General features: G+C 39.2%; 1 protein-coding gene across 1 annotated transcript; it reads right to left on the bottom strand.

The window, feature by feature from the left end:
- Positions 1 to 1708: 1708 nt before the first annotated feature.
- Positions 1709 to 26186, bottom strand: pparab (peroxisome proliferator-activated receptor alpha b). Its single transcript, XM_062421459.1, is given in 8 exon segments — positions 1709 to 5752; positions 5980 to 6433; positions 11644 to 11843; positions 15795 to 15933; positions 18590 to 18753; positions 21654 to 21717; positions 21719 to 21903; positions 26072 to 26186. Coding segments are annotated over 7 exon segments (1410 nt in total). The 5' UTR covers positions 21863 to 21903; positions 26072 to 26186; the 3' UTR covers positions 1709 to 5507.
- Positions 26187 to 27822: the final 1636 nt, after the last annotated feature.

Raw genomic sequence — 27822 nt, 5'->3', positions numbered from 1 at the left:
ACTGCAACTGAACATGTTAGAGCTCTATGTGTGTAGTATACTACAATTTTATGTACATGATTTTTACAGATTTTTTATTTATTTTTATTTTTTTAAGCATTTGGAAGCCAAACACCAAAAACAATAACAACAACAAAAGAAAAAGAACATACAAACAACAATCAAACAAACATGGGTGAATGATAACCTATTTGCAGGATGTGGGGCAAAAATGAGCCTTGCGCCCCATTTCCACCCCACTTGTATAGGCTATATTGCCCTTTAGGTAATCAATTTAATATTGAAATATGCACATTGTGAGCACAATATCAACTTAAATAAAGATAATAAAATTTGTGTTTGACACATGGCCTGTCTACACACCGGGTCTCAAGATTAGCTAATAAAATAGCATTTGTCTGCTTTGCCTGAGGATGCACAATACCAGCTGACAAGATGAGGGCCTTAATGATCGTCCTGCTTAATTAAAATAGACTTTTAAACCCTTCATATTACAGTTTTATATTTATAAGGCCAGGTTATATTCCAGCACAGAAAAACTGCACACTTTGCACAGATGGTGTGAGGAAGTGGGGTTTAATAGGGGCTCAGAGGCTCACTGCTGCACAACTTGGCTATGGTAGACAGATTTTTTTTTTAAGGGAAAAGGTCACTGGACAGTTATATTTGTGTTGTTTGATATAAGGACGGATGTTCTTAAACTCTGATAATGTATCACTGTCAGTCTGATTTTAACTTTTGGAAAATACCATATTCACAGAAAATGTTTCAAACCAAACACCTAACCATGTGTTTCATGCCACTTTTTGATTCATTCTAGATACCCTAAAAATGTATTAAATTTAGATGTATTGGATAATTTACTGAAAATTTGGTCTTTTCATAATGAAGTAATATAAATAAAGTGTAGTAAAACAATGAAGATAAATGAATCAAACTGCAGTTTCAGTCTTTACAAGCCTGAATACTGACACCAGAATCTTTTGTTTAGTGATTAGAGGTGTCAGTATATCTTTACCAAATGCACAAAATAATGCAATTTGTTTTTACAGGGCTCATTATGATCTAATGCAGATCAATTTGGGGTCTTTGCCATGGAGATACATTGCATCATATGGTGAAGTGCTATCATTGCACACATGCAAATGTATAATATCAATCAAATGGAATGATAATGCAGAAGTGGATTCAGTACATCACAGTCACAATTTGATCTTATATGCATTATACAAGATTGGAAAGAAATTATGTTTACTTCACAGATCAGCAAAGATTTGTCACCGTATAATAATAATAATAATAATAATAATAATAATAATAATAATAATAATAATAATAATGCATTATATTTAAAGGCGCCTTTCAAAGCACTCAAGGACACCTTACAAGGCACATAAAACACGACAACAGTACATCAAACAATAAAAATCAGGTAAATTTTAGTGCAAAGATAAAGAAATAAATTGCAGGTTTAACTTTGCACCAATAGGTGGCGATCTTGCATCAGGTCCAGCTCAAATAATAGCCCACAGTTACAGACTAGACATTGTATTTTGTTTTGATCTGTATGTTTCTTTGTCTGTGGGGTTTCTATACTCACAAATAACACATATCCTAACCACCTAATCATACAATTATATTGAATATTAACTTACAGCACTGTCAATTTAAATTCAAACAAACATAAACACAAAATAAATTATTGGATTTTTAAAATAATTTTATTTTAAATCCATTCAATGTCAACTTATTTCATGGTTTAAATGTCTAAGTTTACATTCATCAAACATTTACAGTATTGTTACCAAGCCACAGTACACAATAACATCACATCCAAAGACAGTCTCTGTTGTCTCTTTGCATGAAACCATAGCCACAAAAACAAACTCCATGAAATCCAGGAAGAAAAAACAACAAATCAAATATTTAATTCCTATCACTACTGCCCCCCGGTAACATTTTTCTGTCAGTTTTGGACACAATAAAAATAAAAATAAAATAAAGTATTAATCAATATTCTTGTTGGTGTTTGAGTGCTGTAAGGCAGTGAACTATGAACTCATTCCAGATAGAAAAAGAAGACGCAGAAAAAAGACAGAGATAGAAAAGGAATAAGAGTACCTTTCTATGTCCTGAGCTAGTTCAACAAAGGAAGACTAGGTTTCCCTGATACAAGTTAAAAAGTCCCTTGTCAATTCAACACAAAACAGACACTCCTAAGGGTAAGCAGACATCACAAATTTACATGACTTCTCCTCTTGGGCCAGGCTGTAGCATTTTAATCATTTAGTTATTCTCTTTTTAAAATGTTTTTTAAAGCTTGTCCTTCATTGTTACGGTTGTGTAGGGTCAAATGTCAATAGCACTTTTGAGCCTCTGTCTTATTGTCATTTATACCTGATACCTGATTATACCCTGAATCTATTGTGACAACATTTCCTGTCTGCGTTGCCCTGTTGTTTCCGAAACAGCCAATTGAAGCTGTTCACAACTACAGTGTGTAATTCTGAAAGTGTGTGTGCGCACATGCCAACTCTTAATCTGAATCTCAAGTGTTTTATGGCATGGGCACATGCTAAGGCACAGATTGATTGTGTTAATCCTGAAGCATACCTGGGATCTCCAAATCTCCAGGAATCTGCATGGGGAAAAACTGAGCTGCATTGAATGAATTCTGCATGTTGGACTGACATTCTGTGTGAAGATATTTATATGTATATATAAGTAAGAGGCAGCTTAAAGGTCAGTAATCTACTCATGGCATAAAAAAATGTTTGGTGAGATAGTATAATATAGCAGCGAGTGAGGAGAGAAAAGTCAGACAAAAAGTGTGACAAAACAGGATTATAAGACAATATATACTGCATTTTCATTACTGCATCTTCTTAACTGTAATAGTAGGTGATGTGATGGCAAATTATGAGTGCATTCAGTTTCTCTATTTAACCAACAGAGATGTGATGTGTCACAAGAAATAAAACAATACAGGCAGGTTTGCTCAATATGAGGAGGGAATTATGGAGCATTTATGATAGTGATGATGAAACATATATCACCTCATTTGTTTCCTTATGTGCAACCTGACAACAGTGTATAAAAGGGGAGATCAGTACTGAATGATCTCTGCTGCTAATCAACTACCCATAATTGTGAGCCTGTGCAGCCCTGTTAAGTGCACACAGGCCATCAGTTTAAATCATAAGTGCTTGATTTAACAACAAGTGAAGTTCAGTTGAAATTAACTGAGTGCATATCGCAGCCTTGATGGTTCTCTATCTAAAAATAGCGATCAACACAAGGAATGTCCCCACTGGGATTCATATCTATGGATATTCGGATTACCAGTTGCCCTGTTACCCTTAAGTCTATTTACAATGCACTCTTCATTCGTGCCATTTCAAAAAAAAAAAAAAAAAAACAATTATTAGATTTAGTCATACATATATACTTTAGTATAAAAATATGATCCAATTCAATCATAACACAATTATGTGGCATTTAAGCAAAAAGAACATACAGTACATAACTACATTTACTGTACAGTTTCAAACATTTAAAAGTATTTACCATACAGAGGAATACAAAAGTTGATCATCATTAGTACCTTGTATACCTCGAGTCAAAAGTTGGGGCGAGCAGTCAGTGTGAGATGTGAGATTTCATTTATGTACAGTGCACTCTACAGAATTTGACATAATTCTAAAGAAAAGGTCCATTTCAGATGAATGAATTTTGATAAATTCATGATGATTTTGGTAGGATAAGCAGATAAGGGGGGAAAGCATTCTCTCAGAGATTTGGATATATATTTATCAAACTATCAAACATGCATGTTTTACCATTTCCTTAGGGGTCTTCTTTCAAGTCTTCTTTGATGTTCATTTACAAGGGGCAGTATCATAACAAATTACAGGAGTGGCCTTTTTACATATGCAGTTATCACATGACAAAAAAGTCTAGTCATGTGGAAAATTATTGTCTTTATCCATCACCAGACACTTTTCTAATTAAAAAAATGCCTTGTGACTGTCCTTGCACTGGCTTTATTTTTCTCACCAGAGCCCATAAATGTAGGTAGATACCAGTATCTTTTGACTTTGATACTGTTTACCAAAAATTACCAGGCCAACTGCAAGAACATCACAGACCCCTTTTCACCCAAAATGACAAGTGTGTGATGGTGAAAGTTTGATCTATCATGTCTCAAAGAAATGCTTTTCATTTGCCGTCGTATACAAAAATGTTTCTAAAAAACCCTGAATCTTAAGCAACTGCATATGTTACCAGTAATTAATGAGATATCATTTTGAGGAGGGCTTCACTGAGTGAGAAATTAAGAAACGGATGACTGATTTATACCAAATCCGCTTCAAATGCGCTGGTATTTAAGGTTGTAATGCGGTTTATCTTGGTGTTAGCCCTTGAATACCACAACACAAAACAGGATGGAGTGCCAAACATCTGTGCATGTGTTTTGTGAAGAAGGCAGTGAATGGAGGTCCAGTATAAAATAGTGTCATACTACATTTCACAGGCATGTTTGTGCTTCAGATTTGCATTGTGGTGCATTTACACAGTGAATCTGTGTGTCATTTCAGTCTTGAACAACTTCAAATTTCCAAAGATTTTGCAACCTTACTGTGAATTGTAAAACATTATATTGCCTGTATAGTTCGTGGACATTTGTTGAAGCAACTTGAGTCATTTGTAATGATAATCTATATCAAGTCTTCCTGGTATCTTGTTAGCAAGAGACATTGATCATCTCAAGACTTAAAGATAAATATAAACAAAGTATGGCTTGACTTACAGTACAAAAAAAGGATTATGTTCAAGAGCCTTGGGACACCACAGTTGTGTTGCTGGGTATAGAAAGGTGAAGAAACATGCTGGAGGGCTGGTGCATAGATAACCATAACCACCAACCAACATTTATTGATAGCCAATTTGACAGAAGCTGCCTTGCCGGTATCATTACTGTCTTAATGTTGCTGCTGCCACTGAAGTCACTTGGGTGTTGAGAACTGTGAGGGAATATGGCTCTTTGCTCTTTGACATCGGTATAAAAATCTACTTTCTGGAGTGGTGACTATCAAGTTCACTGTCTCACTTTAGGGCTTTTTTCAGGTCAGTTTAGGAATAACCATGGGGGTCACCTAAAGACTTCAAAGTTGCATTTAGTATTTTTTATCCAAGAGTTTGGCCATAGGTTACATACACGGGTGTCTAGATGGAGGCTCAATCAGCTGTATATCACATTTCAAGGTCCACACAATGGAGTGGAAATCACTGCGTCAAACTAGGAGAGCCACCAGCCTCTTGCCTGGGCTTAAAAATGGCCTCTTGTACCGACAAAAGCCAAAGCTAACTCTTGCTGCATTGGGGGAGGGGGGCGAGGGGGGGTTAAGTGGTTCAACCCTAGCTTATGGAGGACTCTTCTTCTTCTCCTGTCCCTGAAAAAGGAGATGGTCCGTAGAGTGCCTCTCCTGGTTACTCCTCCACAATTCTCAGTACATGTCTCTGTAAATCTCCTGCAGGAGAGGGTGCAGTGAGGTGTCTTCTGTCTTTTTGATCTCCTGCACCAGCTGCGCGTGCTCGGTGACTAACTGCCGGAGGTCAGCCAGTTTCTGCAGCAGCTTGGGGAAGAGGAAAGTGTCGTCGGGGTGATTGGCCAGAAGATGGAGCTGTAGCACCTGCACAATGCTCTCTTGCATTCGTTCAATGTGCCCCACATTTACCAGGCCTGGTCGGTCTAATCACACAGGAGGCAAAAAAGTGAGAGTCAGACTCCATAAACATGATTTCGTATTACAATAACATTTTACAAGAATGCCGTTACAATCTCTTAATTTTCTGTGATATCAAAGCACTTGTCTTGACATTGTGTAAAACTCCTCTAAGAGCAAATAAAACAAGATGATAGACTGCTTAGGATTAATAGCTTTATTAGGACAAAAGATAATTTCCCTGCATCCTCACCTCCACAGCAGATGATAGCAGCCACAAACAGAGCCAGGTCACTGTCATCCAGCTCCAGTGCATTAAACTTCATGGCAAACTGGAACTTTGGCTCCATCATGTCGCTGAAAGGCCGCCGTAGGCTCTTGAGAAACTCCCGGGTGATGAACCCTGAGCCATACGCTACAAGAAGCCCATCCTTGTTCATACAGGAGGCCAGCAGGGCAAAGAGGGCCTCATACACGCCATATTTCAAAAGAGTCACCTGATCATTGAGGTCCAGGCTTGAGAACCCGGGGACGGACTTTGCAAATTCTGTGAGCTCGGTGACCGTTTCCACCGAGGTGCATTGGCAGCAGTGGAAAATTCGTACTTCTGCCTCCCTGTCCTTTAGCATTCCCGCCGAGCCGACCATCTTTGCCACCAGTGTCTGCTCTGCCAGCTGGAGAGTGTCCATGTCATGGATGACGAAAGGCTGTGAACATTGGAGAAAGACACACTCAGTTGAACTATATGTGGAAAGCATGTTTAAAAATGGATTCCCTGTTGAAATGCAGACTTCTACTGTGATTTTGGGATACATAAATAAACCTGACTATACTTGACGAGGCTACATGAATATGGAAAAAGCTGAATCAGCAAACATTTCTACATGAAAAACTGTAATGATAGTAGTGTTTAGACATAGTCCTTACTAAAAGAAAAGCCTGCAGCCCTTATTGACAGTTGAATATTTACACGATGACAAATTTACTCTCCTTGACCCTGAAGCTATGTAATTATGTATGTCATTCTTAGCACTTGGGTTTGAAGTGCAAATAGTGTTTCTAGAAATATAAGCAATGTGGGCTTAACAGGGGAAAACTCCAAATGTCAAAAATAATTATCTTTTGATTCATTTGAAACTATAGCCCAGTGTACAAAAATACTTGCAATAAAAAAAGAAGGAAAACTAATCAAGTGCGTCATTTTAGCTGCGTCACTGTTCCCACAGTGGACACGTTACAACATATGATGAGCAGCTACACCTGCTGCTGCACATCAGACCAGAGTTGTGACTCATGAATGCCGTGCCAAACGTGGGCTAGAGTAGCAAGGGAAGGTATGAGGCACATGACGTTTAATTTGGTAATACTTCCAAGCCAACACAACACTTGATTATCATAACCTGTAGCCCATAATTTGTTTTAGTTCATGATGTATTAATCTCAGTTCCAGAATACCATGACACAATGTTGCATCAAAAGTGCTGACACAGGCCTTATGCGCATGGACATTGTATACAGTAAATAACTTCAGTTTTTCTAATAGATACTTTTATTCTTTTTGGACTCACTGCCTGAACTGGTGCTATGTGGTCCTGCACAAGCAAATGAGCCCATATAATCTCAGAGGAGACCTCAGTACTTTGGCGGGTAAGAAAGGCACCAAGTCCACAGCCCAAGTTGACACTTAAGATGTCTATAACAACGTAAATACTCTCCTTCACTCTGCAGCTACACCCTAATGGATCTGAAGATTTAAAAAAAAATACATTTTTTAAAAAGAAATATAAACACAGTTTATAGTAAAAGCAGTGTCAGTGGTGCCACTCTGATAGCACTGCACTGTAACTGACTGTCTGCTGCAACACATCTGATATTGTGTGTTTTGCAGAAGCTCTCTGACAAAAATGGTGCTGTCTCCAAAGGATAACAGCATTAGAGTTACAGATAGCTAATAACAACAACAAAAAAAAACAAACCCAGTTGAATTGAACTTCCTTCCTCATAGAAGTCAATAGACAGATCAATTAAGAGAGACCCAGCTTCATCTATGCAAATTCACCGTTATTTCAGATTTAATCAAAAAACATCTGAACATCTGATACAAAAATTGGTTTAAAGTTGGATAATTGAATATGACGTTTCAAATGGCTGGATTATTTTTCTGCAACTGAGCCCATGCTGCTCTTCACCTTCTTTTTTTCCCTTCGTGGATGGAGATGTACTACATCTTTACCCCTTCCCTTAATCCATAATTTAATCATGCATGTTATACCCCCCAGTAGTAACTAGATGGTGTGGAACAATGTTAACTTCATTTTATGGAATTAAATAAGATGAAAAAGGTATCAAAATTGGATGCATCTGAAGTCTCTCGTTGTGATATTGCAATGATTCAAGAAACACATTTGAATGAGGTAGAATCCCTTAGATTGAAACAAAGATGGGTAGGACAGGTTTTATTCTAACCTGGTACAGGGAATGCAAGGGACGTGTGCATTCTGATTGCTAAAAGAATTTCCTTTCAATTAAATGAATTGTTTACAGACAACTAGGGGAGATATTAGATTTTATCAGGCACCTTGCAAAATGTAAAATGTGTACTGGTAAATATATGCTCCCAATACTGGACAAGTAACCTTTTTAACATCTCTCTGTCCATTATTATCAAAGTTCTCAGATTTATCCATGGTCATTGATGGAGATTTTAATCTAGTGCCGGAGCCAGAAGTAGACAGATCAAATCATCCTCTTCCCTCTGACAGATCCCTCTCTTCTGCCTTTAATGAATTTTAAAGCACTTTTGGGACTGGTTGATGTTTGCCGTATGCTAATTACAGTCTCTCGGGACAAAACTTTTTATTCTAAAGTCCATAATTCTTATTCTATAATAGATCACTTTATCATATCAAATCACATGCTCAAGAATGTCATTAACTTTCAAATTCAGAACATTATCATATCTGATCATGCCCCAGTGGTACTCTCTATTGTCCTTGCAGATAGACAAGCAACTAAACGTACATGGAAGTTTAATAATTCTCCTCTTAGAGATGAGGAATTTGTGTTTCTTATTAAGAACAGGATCTCTGAATTCATTACTTTAAATTAATATTCTGTCCCATCTATACAAACAGTGTGGGAAGCATTTAAAGTAACTTGCAGAGGATGGATTATCAGTTACTCAACTGCCAAAAAGAAACAAAGAATAGAAAAGAAACACAAACTGCAGATATTGCTTAAAGATCTGGAATGTAAACATATGGAGAACCCAAAGGATTTGAAATTGAGTCTGAACGTCAAACCATTATTCATAAGGAAACTGTGTTCGCATTATATAAGTTGCGAAGGAAAACCTTTGAATCAGGTGATACGGGCAGGATGTTAGCATTAACATTGAAACAGTTATAGAATAATCAGATTATATCATCATAGAGGGAATGATGGATCAGTCACCAGGGATACAGACGGTATAAATGAGGCATTCAAGCAATATTATGCCAAGTTATACACTGCAGAATGTGAATCAAAAAGCTCAGAAATGGAAGAGTTCTTCACTAATTTAAACCTTCCCACTATTGAAGGGTATGATGTATCAATGTGGTAATAGAGGCACCCTGATGCACTGTTTGTGGGAATGCCCTGCAGTGAACTCCCTCTGGTCAGAGGTAACAAATGCTCTCTCAGAGATCTTCCAGGTCGTTGTCAATAAAAGTCCCACTTTGTGTATACTAGGAAATAAAATGAGATTTGTAACACTGGGTTGTCCCGCTGCTAAATGAAAAATTATTATGAACTGGAAGATAAGAACTCCAAATTGTTTCAGTTTAAGCAGTTGGCTGGAATAATTTATTGATTTAACTGGGATGGAAAGAGCAGCCGCTACACTGAGGCACCTTGATCCGGACTCGGATGGTTTGTGGGACAAAATCAGGTCATACTTAAACTTTATACCGGATTATGTGAAAATGGTATTGTTTACTCTTGATCTTTTATTGGAGAGAGACTGAAGGGGAAAAAAGGCATATGTATTGATGTAGCCACTTGTTGTATTTATTGATGCCAACCCCTCCTCCCCTATGTTTGTTTGTTGTTTGGTTTGTTTTCCTTTTTTGGAGTGTGTGTATATATTTGTTTTGTATTGTATATTATAACAATAAAAAATAAAAACAATAAATAAAATAAACATTTTTGAGAAGTCATAAGGGTCATTTATAAAGCAAAAATACCAAATTTACTGGTTTCAGCTATTCAAATATGAGCATTTGCTTCTTTTCTCTGATTTAAAATGAATATATAAATGAATATTTCAATATTCATATTATAATTTGCTGTCAAATAGCAAGAATACACGTGTTGTGCTGTGTGATGCATCACCTGCAGGGATGAGTTCATGTGCATGATGCAAACAAAACAGGTGTCCACTTATAAAATCATTGCTCCATAGCACTACAAGTAATTAAAAATCCACAATCTTATCTTTAAGATTTTGGCATACTTAACTAGACAAGATTTTATAGTCTAGACATTTAATGAATTAGTCAAAAACATAGCAGGATTTTAACTTGTTAAAATGTGTTGTTTTCCCATTAAATCATCAAGTGTACGCTGTAGACCTGTGCAGCAGCAAGAGTTTGTAATGTTTTAAGACATAAAGTCAAGTCTGTGTATATTACTAATTTACATACTATTTCTGGTGATTCATATACCAGTTAAGTCAGATGATTAAATGATGAAATTATATTAGTTGCACACAGATCAGAGCTAACAGTGAGACAATTATTTCTCAGTATTCCTCCCACACATTGAGATTGATGAGTCAAACCTGACAGAAGTCTACAGATGTCTCCTGGCTCAGTTACATGTATTAACTGGATCCCAGTAAGTTAATGATGGAGGACGTACTTTTCCATAAGTGATTAACCATTGCATATAAACCATTTAATCAGCTGTCCTCTTGCAACCCTATCCTCAGGATCTTAAAACATTATATTTCCCAAATCAGTCTCTATCAGTCTTACAATAATGTGAGATGCAACAAATTGAGAAGGTTGTTCTTTCCTCTCATGCTATACAGTCTCAGAATGAAAGCAGCAGATCATGTCAGCACTGATCCCTGGCAAATGGCACAAAATATAACTTTCAGGGGAAGTTCCCCTATGTATAAAAGAACCGTGACACCACGAACTCTGAAATCATGGGTGGATCAAACAATATGTGCATTTTCAACTGACTGCTTTCCAACGGCTGCAAACCCCAGAGACCCACTCTACCCTAAATGCACACTTATCCATTTGGAAGCTTTGATCTCTGGAATCAGTGGGGAGGGTCTGTGTTTGAACATGGATGTGTACTTTGACTGACCTGTCCCTCTTGACCTATTTCACACCTACACATATCCATTCAGGGTATTCACAACAACTCTAGGTAGCAGTCCCTGACCCCATCCTCATCGACCCCTCTTTTCCAAAGAAAAAGAATGCAGAAGAAACAAGGGTGTGGGGGAATGTTTTTGGGGAGGGGTGATTAAAATAGCGCCGAAATGGAGGGAAACAGGCAAAAGTAGATGTGATTGGCTCATACATTGGCTCTTTATACTGTTTCCGTGCAAACAAACATTTCCTTGTCCAGCTCAGCTTGTGTGTTGGCTTGCACTACTGATTGAGAAAGTCATTTCTGTCATTGGCTGGCTACACATAATCTCTAAGGTCCTGGTTGCCAGGTCATATTGAGACATAAATCTGATTGCAAATTTTGAATGTACTAAGGACAAGATTACAATCACTAAGATGGGGAAGAAGTAAATTAAGCAAGATGACATGAACTCGACCTGTGAGGAAAGAGCCATGAACACACACAGCCATCCACACACATACACAACATCTTTCACTCACCAACCTACTACTCTTAATCAACGTACAGGATTGCTGGTCTTCCCGGTAAGAATGGTTCGAGCTTTTGCCTTGTTCATGTTGAAGTTCTTGAGATAGGCCTCATAAATCTGCTTGGCCAGCGTCTTCTGGTCAGCTATCTGGGGGTCTTCCACCTCCCTGTCCCCCGTCACCATCTCTGCCTTCAGCTTCAGCTTCTCTGACTGTGGCATCCGACCAAAACGGATGGCTGCAGACAGCAACACAGACAGAAAGTCAGATTAAGATAACAACATGTGTGCCATTATAAATCTGTCAAATCACAGATGAAATCTACAGTATACCAAATGGTATAGTAAAAGCAATAAATCCGTGCCTATATTAAATTTAATATTATTATTATTACAAACAGTACCAGTGAATACAATGGATCACAGAGGAAATTACTGTAAAAGAACAAGGCGGGCACACAGAGTGATTTTTTTATCAAAACCAGTTTTGGAAAAATGTGAAATAGCTTGCGCTCTACAAAACCACACAAATCAGCGACTCAAGATGCTGACATCATGAAGAATAATTTTCAAACATATACAAGACATCCCATTAAAAGAAATCTAAAACAACATATCAGAAAATTAAAAAAACAAACAAAAACAAAACACTGAATAATTCCAAAAATATATAGATTGTGTCGGAACAAAGCTTGCACAGCTATTAGACGGACAGTGTTAGAAACTAAATGTTCAAAAACAGCTCCATTAAATCCCAGGTTTATATTATTTAGTCTTTCCATCGTTTACAAAAATAGTACAGAGGCAATTAGATCCACAAACAGCATATTGCCAAAACTGGACACTCATTATAAATCTCAGAAAAATAGCTAACAGACAGCCCTCCTGTTTTTTGGTAGTCTGTTTAGTGCTAATTTTCCTTGCATTAGCATGCTCTTGTACAATGTTTTAAGTCCATGGTAAAGTGGTGTCTTTCCCATTCACTTCTAACAAGTTGATTTTGGTTTTATATTTGCACTGCAATTTTCTAATATTTTCTGTAAGTTTTAAATGAAGAATAACAACAACCAACAGCATCGGGTCAGTTCAGGTGAATTTCACTGCCTCTGCATAGATTCCCTGTGCAGCTCACCAAGACTGCCTGCCTGCTCTTTGCGTTTCACATACACACAAACAAACGCACACATTCTCACACACACACACACACAAGATCCAGCGAATTGCTCTTAACACTAGTCTTCCAAAAGAGGTGCAGTTTCCAAAAAGAGGCCAAGAGGTCAGAAAAACTGATGAGTTTACCATATAAGGTACTTTCAAAGACAAAACCATCACCTTTTGACAGTTTCACCCTGTCTGTGAATGTGTCTAAAATCTTACATATCTTAAATCTTAACCAATCTATTCTCAATCACATCTACAATTCCTACTTCAAAGTCAGGTCATATTATTCTGACACTCACGCAAGTTTCCAAAGCAACATGACACAACTAGCAGAGTTTCAAAGACACCAAATCACAGGAGTCCAAACTGCAGGTGTATCAGTTAAGTCAGCATGCAAACAGACAAACTGACAAACACAAAAACAAGAGACATACAGTTTATGTTGATGCTTTTTTCCCCATAAAGCACAAATGAAAGAAAAACATTAGCATGAGTAGAATAATAAAGATAGCAGAATCGATATTTAACAAAAAAGGGTAAAAGAACAGTTTAATTTTCATGCATTCCAGCTCGAGGAATTTATGAATGAACACAATACTACACATTGCAGGGTGTGTTGTAAGGTGGCATCCCTTGTGTGGAGTGTGCTTCAACACTATACAAGAGTTGTTTTTGTACAAGAGGATAACAGAATCTCTCAGACGGCCTGATCCCATTTGACTAATGAGATTGGAGGTGAACTGCTTTTAACCTATCCTCACCAATTTATATTGGCACAGATTCACACACACACACACACACACACACACACACACACACACACACACACACATACACACATACACACATACACACACACACACACACACACACACACACACACACACACACACACACACACACACACACACACACACACACACACACACACACACACACACACAACCCGACATTCAACTGCACCAACCGCCTGCATTTATGAGAGACTATTAAAGCATAAAGGAGAGATCTGATTTCCCTGTTCTCCAAAAAGCCACCCACTGCTGAAACAAATCCAGCTGTACTAAGCAGGGCTGAGCACGGATGAGATACCGAGCCTGTAGACAGCATGAGGGCCCATTAGATTACTGCTCACAAAGTGGATGGATCATCTGAAGCTGGTAAAGCTCCACAGTAGGCGCCTGGGCAGCAGCCAAGTCTAATTAAGATGAGAGGAAGTGAGTGATGTTAAGCTAAGCATAAGTCCGTTTACTAAGGGCCAGTGTGAGGGCATAAGTCTGTGACTCAAGCAGGGAGGGGGCTTTCTAAGTAGGAGGGGGACGGACTATCATTCTGCTGAATCTTCTGTTTCAGCGGCTGATTTGTTGAAGAAGATTCCAGCCAATTACAAAAAAAAAAACAACCATATTATTATGGGAACATTTCACAAGTACAAAACAAAACTTTTCTAAATGCTGCCTTTCTGATGATGTCTGAATGTTAATTGATAAATCAAAAGAAAAGTCAAACCCTATCTGCTGAACCATTTTGTTAAGAATCATCTGGTACAGTCAAATCGGTTAAATAAAACTGCTTGTCGATACAAAGAGATGAACAAAACTCCAAAATTAGCAATGCTGTGGTCCTAAAGTCTGATAGACCTCCTGACCTCAAAAGATTAGGTTGCACTTGCATCTCAAATCTCCTTCCTTGTCCTCTACAGTTACATTTAGGTCCATGAAACTCAATACACATATACCGTAAGAGGAAGTGCAGCTCACAGAAATACTACTACTGCATGGCTTTTAGGCACTACTGTGCTGCATTACACCTTAAGGAAGCATTGAAACCTCTGAAGTCAATAAACCCATGTGACAAAAAAATGCTAGTCATCAATAACTCTGTATGTAATATGCTCAGTCTGCACTCTGCACCCACAAGTTCACGGTCACCAGTGCGGAATATTTGCAATGTATGCAGAGTCTATAGGTAAACCCATCAATTGCATTGACCTTTTTGATCCTCCTACAAGAAACACACTGACCGACCAGCAAAAACAAGCACTTCCATACCCACACGTACACACAAAACGTCATCTCCAAAATTCAGAGCTTCTTTCCAATCAGGATATTGACATTGGCCAAGGGTCAGCATGCCATGTTGTATGTTTACACAGTCGTGTTAACAGCAACAGGGTATTATTGCCGTTATATATGCAAGTTTTTTTTTTCTCTGTGAACATCAAGACGTAAGGTTAGAATTTGGAGGAAAAGTCACAGAGGTACAAAAATACAGCCATAGTTTTACCAAAAGGAGTAGAAATTATGCTGTATTATAAACAGAGTGCAGGGTTGCTTCCAGTGTCTTTAAGATTTAAGTTGTGAATCGGATGTCCATGCATCACATGACAATGTTAGGCATCATGCATGATTATTTAGCATTATCACAATTATTATAGTCACTTTAGATTAAAAAAATGGACTATTAGTAGACTACATAGGTTTTTGAAGCTCACATATGCAGGCGAGCAGGCTCATTTGAGTTTTACAGTGATAGAACAGATTAATCAAAATATTACTTGTCATGTGATTGCCTTTCCTGTTCACAAAGCTGTACCAAAAGGGTTGAATGGGTTCAAACATTGTAACGCAATATGACTCCATTCTTGCAAAGGGTGCTACACACTCAGACACAAATAGAACATGTGTTCTACATGCATGAGTTGTAGATCTCACTGGGTGTTGAATGTTGAAATGTTACATTTTGGAGAAGACATATAGCTGTATAATAACCTGGATTAGTCTTCAGTTAGTGACTTGCCTTAACATGCCATGTGACACTCAAATGGGGTATCAGATTGCTTATTTGTGCTGCTTATGTATGTGCATGCCTGTACAATTATTCTTGGCATTTGCACAATTGTGGGGCTGTGTTAAGTAGTGTGTGTTTACGAGTAACAAGAAGCATGCACGTGTATGTGTGCCTGTGCACGCGCGTGTGCTGCTGAGCTTGAAGCACTGTCTAGACCTGCCTTGCCCTGTAGGACTCACCGTTGTGGGACATGCCCACTGACAGGCACTTCTGGAAGCGGCAATATTGGCACTTGTTTCGGTTCTTCTTTTGGATCTTGCAGCGGCGCTCACACTTGTCATACTCCAGCTTCAGACGTATGGTCCTCCGAAAAAACCCCTGAAGGAATTAGTGGACAGACAGACAGACAAGTTCAAAACCCAAACATTTTATGCTGCTTGTAGGAAGAAAACATGTAATCACTGCTGATGTTTTGACTATTACTTTCATTTATAAGCATAACTGAGAGCACCCTAAACCACATCAGTCAGGCAGGAACCCCCCCCCCCCCAAAAAAACAAAAAAAAACAAAAAAAAACAAAAAAAACCCCACAAGCTAGTAAAACTTGAACTGTGTCATGTATGTAGGGGCTCTGTAATCATGTAACCCGTTTTAGCATAAAAAATAACTATTGACCAACACTTTATTAAGAAAGAAGCCAATAAAAAGTTATTGATTCCTATATGAATGGTGTGTGACAGTATCGGACACATTGTTTCACCACCAGTTTCTCCTCACTTACACAACCTTGACAAAAAACATTTATCTTTGGCGAGCAACTGATGGATCGAGTGGCTTGTGTGCGGTCGGCTGGAGGGTAGAAAAAATGCCTGGGGAATTGCTTAACAGCACATTTAGCCATACTTAATAGCAAATTGTATTTTTTCCCCCAAAACTGTCACCAAGTGTGCCAAAATACATGCAGACATCCAGACCCACACTAAGTATGAAAGACACACAAATGCTCATACGATACAAGATTACACAGGATTACATGTATGACCATGTGAGTGCAAGTTAAGTCACTCTCACCCACTAACCCCCAACCTCACGTGCACACACACTCACACAAACACAAACACACATACATACATAAAACAAGGGTCAGAAATACAGACAAGGACATGTGGGCTTCATGTTGACGCTGCATGTATCTCTTGTCACTGACATCACAGGGGTCAGCCTGCTCCTGCTACTGTTACACAACCAAATAGGAGGGAGAAAACATGCCCGAGAGAGTGTGTGAAGTAATTTTATTCAAGATTATCCTTTAAATTTGATCAGCTTCCAGCTAGTAGCGCTGGGGTAGTACAACACATGCTAATTTTGCCACAGTCAGAACAATTTTGGTTATTTCACATTGCAGATTTGATTGTTTGTCTGTGATCTTTAAGCTGTTTGAAAGCATTTCCATGTACTAATCAGAATTCTAATTAGAATAAGAATCTAAAAGGAGATTAATTTTGGTTGTTTGGAGCATTAAACTAAGCAGGCATTTTTTCCTAACTCTAACTTCGACTGGTGTAGCATCTCTTCAGTTTGTGCCACTAATCTGCACATTTTTCCTTTTTCTTTCCACTCTGCATATTAAAGATTTCAGGTGTTATACACACCATGTATATCATTATGCTGTGATCACAACTACCTTGGTTCAATTCTCAATGGGGAATCTGTCATTCCCCATTTCTCTTGCCCTTCATTTCCTGTCACTTCTTTACTGTTCACCTTTGTATTAAAGGTGATATACCCCAAAATACTTTGAGGAGCCTTTGAATTCAGACATGCCTTGCAGCTCATTATGATGGAATGAAATCTATTTCAGAGGATCTAGTTCAGGCTTTTCCATTACCCTTTTGTACTTCATAGGTAACTTCTGATGGATGTGCCTTTAATGGCCTTCCTTTAGGTCATTTCTACACAAATTTACCTTGACCTTTGTGATAACTTGTGGTTTTACAGTTTTACAGCCCTACTACTTCACTCTGGACATGTCACGTCTTTCACTCTGCCCGGTGGATTGACAAAGGCCTTTATCCAGTGGAGACAGTTGCGTATCGATGCATGCACACACAATTACACCACATTATATCCACTATTGCATGCAAACCGAGAAATAAACTATTACTACTGTCCACACACACTCAGAGGCCTGTTGCTCTAATGTGAAAATGTATGTAACAGCATGTTAACATATGGAGTTACTGAGTTTATGTATCACTTCCTGACATTCATACACCCACTCCTGTCTTGACTTTTTCATTTAGCTGAGCTCTGTGTATTTACACTGCGGAGGTGTAAAAAAGTGTCTCGCTTCAATTGCTACTTTTCCTTCTGTTTTGCTTCCTTCACTGACTAATTGAAGCAAAAAAGAATAAGAATACTAAAGAATATTTAAGAATAAGATAAAAAAAACAACAACAACAACAAACAACAAAGGCATAAAAAAGCATTCATACACACCTAATCTTTGTCCCTTGGTAACTCTTAAAAAACAGCCTTGGGTTGTTTTTCAACATGACTGGTAAAAAATTAACTGAAAGATTATTGTGCGACCACGTGTGAAGGCCAAAGTTGTTATTTCTGATGCTTTTCAGAATTATCCTTAGTCACAAGACACACTGCCTCTGGATTTCTGGCCTGGCATGGCCTAATTTCTTCAGTGTTAAACTTCCAAATATGATACACTGTATTGTCTTGAAATGGGTTACTGTGTATTCAGTGGTCTGTTTGTGATTGTAGTAGGTAACTAAAACTCAATGTATAGTGTCAAAATGAAGTAGACTGATTCAGAGGCATATGTGAAAGGTTGGCTTGGCAGCCCCATAACAAAATGGCCCCAGGTCCAATCTTCACAACACAACGCCCTTGAACTACATGTCCATTAGCAAGACCCACATGTTCTATCTAGTCTTTTTCGCCAAGGTGTAACATGAAACTCAAAGAGAAAATCACTTTGCTTGATCGTGTAATTAATGCGCACAGTCTTCATCTCACCTTACAGCCCTCGCAGGCGTGGACTCCATAGTGGTAGCCCGAGGCACGGTCAGCACACACTCGACACTCCAGATTTAGCGATGAGGTGGAAGATGTTAGGTCCTCCTGGCATGCTGCCACCCCGTAAACAACTGAAGACGGGCTGGATGCTGGGGTCAGGGCATCTACAAAACACAAGTTCATAGGTGATGAAACATTTCATTGCGCTTTTCCCATGACTAATGCTTACATCTTAAAGGAACTGATAAGCCAATTAAGAACACAACCCACATTATCTTTTAATGTGTACAAGTGGTGATCCAGTGATGAAAAATAAGGTGTTTTAGTGTTTTAGTGAAAAACGGCTAAATTCCAAACTTTCCCAACCAGTCCAGCCTATCTGACCTTCACAATATTGTCACCTCAACTGAGCATTCAATCAGATGGCCCTCATAGGCCCCTTACTCTTGGTATGAAGAACACATCTGATTTGAATTTGGGAACGCACACACCTCAATGAAAATATCTGTATCAAACATTTCCATTGTTGCTGCAGTCTTCATCATTCTTGTTAGATAGTGTGCATATTCGTGTGAGAAACATATATTTGTATTGTGTATGGGAAACAGCTGGTATTATAAAATTGCAACAGTGATCCCTATGAAACACTGATATTTCTCACAACTTAAACATTTTGAAATGTAATAATATGGGTTTACTGAATATTTATATAAGTGTAGGTTCTTAACAGGAGCCAAACAGAATAACTGGACACTGCCTCCTGCTTACTAATCTTAGGGTTTGCTTGACACAAACTAGTTGGTGCAGCACGTCGTTTAACTATGTCTGAAGGCAAATGTTTTGACAATGTGCCAAAAGCCTGCCATCATAAAGAAGGGTGAGATGTGATAATCATTTAAATGGGGATAATTCTGCATGCTTTTGAATTTCTCCTCAAAAGGCATTCATGGTGTTGCACATGTTTGTGTACTAAATGTGACAGTGGAGTGGAGGTTCCAGTGTGAAGAATGAAAATAGAGACCATGATTTGCTCTCATGTTTTGTTGGATTGGTCTAGAAAAGTTACAAAATTGCTGAGGGAGGAGAGAGTTTCAGATGCTGTTCGATCCGACAAGCCCTTCATTTGAAGAATTCAGCTCAGTAAACATGACCAACCTTTTGTTTTGTTCTTTTTTATAATTTATATACAGTGCACAAATTAATAACCAGTGGTGTGCAGTCAGGGGCAGCAAGGCTAGCACTGTTTTTTTTTCTGTTTTTTCCATAATTAAAAGGTAATTCTGGAATGTATCTGGAGTCAATTACTTGTTCAGTATGCAACTTTATCCAGAAAACAAATGGTTATATTTTGTGGAACTCAAATCTCCTATGTCCTATAAACGCATCACAGCTCCTTTCCTCTGCTGGTGCCAGCAGTAGTTGCATTGCTAGCCTCTGATTGAGCTGGACGCTGCTATTGGGTGCGTAACGTTGAGTGACCGTATCATCAGCCAATCAAATTTTGATGTGTTATGGACAGAACGCCCTAAGTCAAGCAGAGTTTCTAGTGCTGGCCTGGGCGTCGTCATTCAAATGAGCTTGGCTGATTGGCCCATGGGCAGGTGCGTGATGACGCACTGTCTGTTATTCTTGAAAGATGATGGCGGTTGATTTAACAGCAAGATCGGTAGATAAAGATATGATTGGATGAATTTCATCTACAAGTCATCGTTGACTTGGATTTTGGTGCTGGCCCTGACTGAAACACCACCGCACGCTACTGTTAATAACTATGGAAACGATGATGGCCCTATTGCATTTAACCATAGTCATCTCCCTCTAGCAATGAACTGGTGGAATTTAAGTACAGTTTGACCTCTTTGGGTCGACAAAGACAGTTTGTTCCATCACAGCAACTATTCATTCAGAGATATTAGTATGCTGTTTGTGGCGTGTTGCCTGTGACAAGCATAACAGTGTTGGAGTAGTATTACTGTTATTCCTCATGGATGACAGGTCATGGGGTTTGCCATGGGTGGCCAATAGTTTCCTATTTCCACCTTGTGAAGGGAACATGGTTGGTAGAACTTGCTCCGTACACAAATAGCGAAGACGAAATGGTACACAACAGTGGCGCTAAGTCAAGCCACATGCGTTGGGAGAGAGATGCCAGAATGGGGATAAACTGCATTTGGCAGCAAGCCTAGTGCAAGTGCACATGTTTTGACTGAGTGTGGACAAGAAAAGCATGTCAGTGTTTCTTCTGCTCTGCTTTAACACTCCTAAACACCAATAAATCCTAAACACCCTCTCACTGACTTTTCCATGACATCATCAAATGTCTCTGTGATGCCTTCTCCAACCACTTCCCTCTCTAGTAAGCCTTTCCTCTCTCCTTTCTTCTCTCTCACATATACCCCCTACTCTTCCATCAGTTGTTTATCGTCTAAGACCATTCATGGCCCCTTTGCTTGTTGCATAATTTGGTAGTAGTATAAATCTCCTAGATGCCCATGGGACTTCTATTCAGGAGGAAACACGGAAGCAAATGGATGTTTCTTGAGAGGTGGTGCGTGCTTGCTGCGGAATGTGTGAATTCCTCATTGGCTATGGGGTGAGGAGAAGGATTAGAGGAAGACAGACTGGTAGAGGGAGTACAGAGAATGATAATAAAAAGTAAAAAAAGGAGGAAACATAGAATGAATTTGCAGAGAATGGGCAGGGAAAAGCCTCAAGAGAGACTCAGTGAGTCTGACACGGACAAGGACAAACTGATTAAGATCAAAGGACAACTGCCCAAAGTTCAGGAAAAGTAGGTCAGTCAGAGTAAAAAAAGACTGTCAAAGGCTTTTGGTAGGTAAAGGCAAGAGGTTAAATAAGCTAAAATGTGTGTAAGTCTTCTCTGAACATTCAGTTGGAGCAAATTAGGGATTAAGGAGCTAAAGCGAGGGACCCCTGCTCTAAAAACAACAACAATGGCAAGGAGATTATGCTGAGCTGCTGGGGACACTTTGAAACTATGAAATGACAGTGTGGGAGAAAACTGCAGTATTTTTCAATTCAATGACAGTAAGACTTTCTTCACCTAAGACAGCGGAGCCTTCGGAACCATTGCTGGAGTACTGGTATTCTGGGACATCAAGGGTGCCTGAGGGCGCTGTTGCTCATGGACTCGGAGATGTCCTGCAGCTCCTCCATGCTGCCAATGAAGTCATCATCGGCACACAGGGGGCTGCCCAGCACAGAGTCCTCCAGGGGTGAAGGGGGGTGGTAGTGGCTCTCCATGTCGACCATCGTGGTGGAAGAGCGGGCAGTCAGCACTCTCAATCATCAGACTGGAGATCGACGTAAAAGGGGAGGGTGGAGGGGAAAAAAGAGACAAAGAGGTCAAAGAAGTGATATGCAAACAAAGGGAGACAGACCAGAAAAAGATAAGATAATAATTTCAACTCTGTCAGAAATTCACTGCATCATTGCATATTTGGTGACATCATTATCAACAGAAAAAGTGAATTATCTCAGGTAAGGTTGGGTTACATTTGGGCTTTTAAGTAGTGGTGACGCAACGTGAGCCCATCAACACCAACAGGTCACGCATGTTGCTATAGTGGGTCAGCAGGCAGTGAAGGAATGAAGGACATAGAGTATCTTATGACACAACACAGGCCCCTCCATTCCCCTGAGCTATTAAATCCAAATACAGTAACCTTATCCTAACAAACCTTATAGTACTGCAGAAAGAGAAATAGAGGACAGAAGGAGAGACATAGTGAGGCAAAGAGACATGTGGAGGGATGAATGTAGGTCACTAGGCTGGCTTAGGCTGCGCTGCGATAGGAAGGCTGGGTCTGGGCTTGGCCTCGAGAGGACATGACAGACAGGCTTGTAGCCGGGTGAGATTTTGCTGAATTGCACAGTGGGGAATGGGAGGAGCTGCAGAACTATTCTTGAAGGTGCACTAAGAAGTGGGCTTGCCTTGTTGGCTTAAGCCCAACAGAAGGAATGAACCTTGCATCATATATTCAAACTTCATATATCCGCATGTAAACTGGGTCAATCTTCAGTAAGCCCTTTCCATCAGGCCTAAGATGGACCGCTAAGAACATCAAATGCTGTTGGGGGGGGGGGGGGGGGGGGGGGGGGGGGGTCAGGGTGGCTATAACATAGCCAGTCACCCTGACTGCAGCTGGTGGTTATTGTCAGCCGCTCCACACTTTTACACATGACCGCCTTTAGTTTAACCTTAACTTACCCCTTACTGTGTAATGTACTGTAAGCAATTTGAGAAGAGAAAGTGACTGCGTGCTGAAAAGTTTCCGCCCTCAGTCCTCCCTGTGAGTCTATTTAAAAGATCTGAGGACAGAAATGAATGGTATCCCTTTGAGTTAGCTCCTGAAAGTACAGTATAGTTAATTTTCATGGAGCCTTGAGTGCAGAGTGCAAATAAAAAATAATAACTCCTTCTATGGCATTTAAACCCTTTAGTAAAAGAAAAACTGCAATAACCAAGACCAGTGCAAGTAGGGACACACTAATAGGAGATAAGATGATGAATGATATAACTCAAAGTCTGAAAAATATTTAAAAAATATATAGTTGACAAACGCAAGACCGAGCTCAAAGTCCAACCAAATGGAATAATATGGATGGCTGTGGATATGGATGAGCAATGAACTATCTTTAAATTAGATAACAGATGTCAAATAAAACAAAACTTAGTACACTTATATAGCAAATTGCTGGGTATGTTTACACCAATTACTCTGCTGTAATTAACTTTTTCAAATCTTAAAGAGGGAACGGAAAGGTTTACTCTGGCAATGTAGTGCTGTGCTTCCATAAAGGTGGGGTATTTTTGCAAGTGACAGAAAAAAATCTGTGCAACAGAGGCTGAGATGTTCTGACTTAAGCTCCTTTTCAAAAAGACTGGATCTTAGATTTCCCATAATGCGATTCAACAGCATTTTTCATTAGACCCCCATGCCTGGTAAAAGCTCATATCTTTCAAACTCCATGCCACAAGTTTCTGGAAAATTGTAAAGTCTAAAGCTAAGATAACCCTGATAACATGAAGACATTATACAGCTGTTTTCATTTGCTGATGATGAGTAAACTGATCCTCATGTGTAAAATCGGTGGAGTGCTATTTTAATGGTAACATGGTATGCACATTCTGGCACGCAGAGGTCAAAGATATTATAATCTCTCTTCTCTTGTATGGGATAGATCTACATCCTCATGTCCATTTAAAACTGTTACAAAAGTAACAATGCATTATTTATTGGAACATGCAGGAATTTAAATACATACTTTTGAGGGTTGGAGCCATTGGGAAAGATAGCACAGCAATTAATAAACACCATTTACTGTACATTAAACAGCATTTATAAGCAGCAGTATTTTAATGAAAGAGTCAACTGCTTTTTGTTTTTTACACATTGTTTTGGTCAAGAATTAAAAAAAGAAATCTCAATAAATTACTAAATACATCATAAGGAATCACAGCCCTGAAGAACTGAACCAAACCTGATAGTAAAGAAGATTCCCATACACTATATGAAAAGAGGCCTGATATGTGAGTTACTCGCTCTACAATATACTTGTAATTCTGAATGGAGGCAGTGTTAGCTCTGCAAGGATAAAGCAAACCTCTTTAGCATTCAGCCTCCAGCTCCTGACCCTCAGGTCTTCTTTAGAGGACATCCTGTTTCATACACTCACTTCACTCAACACTGTCTCATTATAATACTGCTTCAAGGGGAAAAATAAAGAAGCTTCTTGGCTACAGCTTGACCAATATCCATGCTGTCTGTTCAGATAACACTCCATTAACCCAGGTCAGTATGGATGTATGTATAAATCATTCAAGAACATTTTTTTCTTCATTAGAACACTTTTGAGTGGATTTATGTTTGCTGACACAGTCCAGATATAGATTACTGTAAGGTTGAGTAGACATTGAAGCTTTGTGTCAGTAGACACCAAGATCATGCATGGCATTCTATTTAAATAACATATGTTACTCAAGTCCTTTTCTGAACTCATGACCCCCTTCCAGCAGCTATGAACCGATGGCCCAAGCTTACCTCGTGTTGTCACCAACATACAACTTGAGAATGTAAACACAGAGGTGCTTAGCTGCAGACTACAGGTCTAGGAGATTGAGACAGAGAGATAAAGAGAGACAGAGACACGGGAGGCAGAATTTCAGTAAAGCTACATTACAGAGTCTTTATCAGTAATGTGTGTGACACAGAGTGAAAGAAAACATTGGTTCCTACGGTAACAGCAAGCCTTTGTCCCATAGGTCAAGACCTCTCTTATGCTCACTCAACCAAGTCTGCTAAGGGCACTGCACACACAGAGAGGAAGATGAGCAAGGTCATATGGGTTTGTGCGTGTGTTATGGTTGGGGTTAGGGTCCAAAAGGGGAGAAGGGGGGTTACACTGACAAAGGCCCCCTGACCAAGAGCCATGGGGTCTCCATGGCGATGCCATGGCAATGTCGCCACATGGATCACGCTTTGAAATGAACAGTGGAAGGCGGGAAGCAGGCAGATGAAGACAACCACAACCTACAAGCACTGGAATTCAATCTTGCATTGAAATCAATAATTCCCATTAAAGTTTGCAGCAAAAATAGGTTAAATGTGTATTTGCAAGTCTATACCAGTGATCATAGGGCCGGATGTAGCAGTGGAGCATAAATAATCCATATGGTCCGATGGATTTCTGCACAGTTGCTTAACATGGTCACCCAGCCCCCCCATGTTACATACATCCATCGCAGTCAAGACCTACATTAGACAGACAAGACATGAAGCCGCTAGTAAGCTCCAGCTGAGGCAGATAAACATGCTCTGAATGTGACCCAGGCATGTAGACAACCTCCTACTCTCCCCACAGGAGAGTACATAGAACAGTATGAAGTAAGTTTACACAGCCGTCTGCAATCTTAGACAAAATGATCAACAAATCACGTGCACCGTTGAGCTGATAGTCTTTTACAGTCTCTCTGGTGCCATTCATCACTCAAAGGGATCATGCTCTCTGCTCCTGTGACATCTCTACATCCACAATGATGGGTATCTAGCCAAAGCTGATTGCTGAGAGGGTAACTGTAACTATTGTCTCTGGGGCGTCCAGTAGGTCCATGCTTTCCAAATCCTTCATGGACGGGGACAATACACAGCAAAGAGTGTGATGACAGGACCACAATAAAAGATAAAGCTGGCAAGAGACTAAGACAACAGAGGTGTGTATGGGCTTGTCTTGCCAAGGTGTGGAAAAAAAACATTGTTGGAAACAGTGTAGTGCAAATACAGGTGTACCTACATTGGCAAGGAAAATACATAGAAAAGAGATAAATATCTCATGCACTATTTGTGTACTGTGTTAGAATTAAATCTGAATCACTAACAATCTATGAAATTAGTTTAGTTAAAGACTTATGTGCAGTATATACACCGACATTAACCAGAGTAAACAAAACTATCACCCTACCTTCTTCATCCAAAACCTTTGCCTCTGACAAGATGACATCCAGCTCTCTCCAAGAGTTTGTATAATCATTCAGTGTGTGTTTGGGTGCATGTCAGAGAGACCGAACTACAGGTTAATGTTTAATCCACCCATCCTCTGGTCTGAGTGCTGACAGGCCTGTAAGACTACGGGCCCTAGGGGACATAATGGTGGTCTTAGAGCAGGAATATGGGCTGATAGGGCTGTCCCACCAACTCTGCGTGTCCATTTGTTTGGAGAGTTCTATGAGCTCAGCCTGGACCGTGCCCGCAGAGTAAACACTCAAGTGACCCTTTATCACTCAGAGCTGATATGCTGGCCGGTGCCCTCTTATCATTATAGAGACTGACCAAAGTACAAGCTGGGGCAGTGATTGACATTGGACTTTAGCTGTAGTTTGTGACAGGTGAGCCATATGATAGCTAACAGTTCAATCATCCTGTTATCAGGTCACTAACCTTGTCATTTCACGGTCAGTGATAGTGACGATCACATTGCCAATTTTGGATGCTATTTTTAGACTTGAAAGTCCATACAAGTGTATGTTGGCTTCTAAACTACAAGTCAGGTATATTCTACACTGTTGACCACTTGTAAATGCATGCTATAAAAGGTGTAGATTTTGTTTTCTCAGTTTTAAAGAGTGGTTTCCATTCATTTGTGCAATATGAAAGTCTACTAACAGACTCTTAAAACAGCTTGAGCTGTGTTATCATCACCATGGATGTCAATTTTACTGTTACTGTTATGTGGTAATACAGTTTAAATGCAGATTGATTGGAAACATCTGCACGAGATTACCTCATAATGATGATGTATGTAACTGAAAAATATTAACTTGATGCAATGAAATACACAATTTAAGTAAGTTTCAAGCATTGGCTAACACATTCATGTATGTAAATGAGCTGAAACAATGGCTGCCTGGGACAGTTGAAAAAAATGCATTTAGATGTCTAAAACACACCGCAGCATTCTTCACCACGAGGTCCAGTTAGTATTTGTTCTGGAGTTTTCATCATCATCAAATTACATGATTTTTAGCATCATCAGCAGATGAAGTTTGCACAGTTGCAAAGGAACTCTAAAATGTTCACATTTCCATGTCTGAGCCCTTTGTGCTTATACAGCTGTCCATTGACTTCATAGAGGAAATCTAAATATACATTTTTACATGAGTTTAAGAAAATGGGCCAAAACATGAAAAATAAAACACTGGCATGATGCTTTACGTGTTGGCTGATATGTTTACTGACACATAAAAAAGCTGTTAACACCACAGGTCAAGCCAAATGAGATCCAGAAGTATTAAGTCATATTAATTATTAGTAGAACTAAACTACCCCTTTTACTCTAATCTCAGCATATTATTGTAATCCTGAACTGCATACAGAGCAACTTTTTTTGAGATAACACCTACCAGTTGTTTCATCAGTTTGTTTACTCAGACAGAACAGCCTATTACCAGGAAACATGTCAATACATTTTTAAACCTCCTTGATATTTTACATTTTTGGTGATTGGTGCAAGGAGTATGTTTGTCTACACACGTGTACAACAGTCCTTATAAATTACATGAATACATCTAAGATAAAAGCACTGCTCTTGACTCACTTAACTAGATCACTCCTCCAGGAGCAACTTCACTCAAAATAACTAATGTTTTTTTCCAAATGTACAGGCCTTGTGATTTTTATGGAGGACAAGTGTTACTCAAGATGAGCTCTTGCTTT

This window comes from Scomber scombrus, chromosome 6 (genome assembly GCF_963691925.1).
Source record: "Scomber scombrus chromosome 6, fScoSco1.1, whole genome shotgun sequence".
Taxonomy (NCBI): Eukaryota; Metazoa; Chordata; class Actinopteri; order Scombriformes; family Scombridae; genus Scomber; species Scomber scombrus.
Note: the sequence above shows the minus strand (reverse complement) of the source record. Positions and strands in the feature narration are given on the sequence as shown.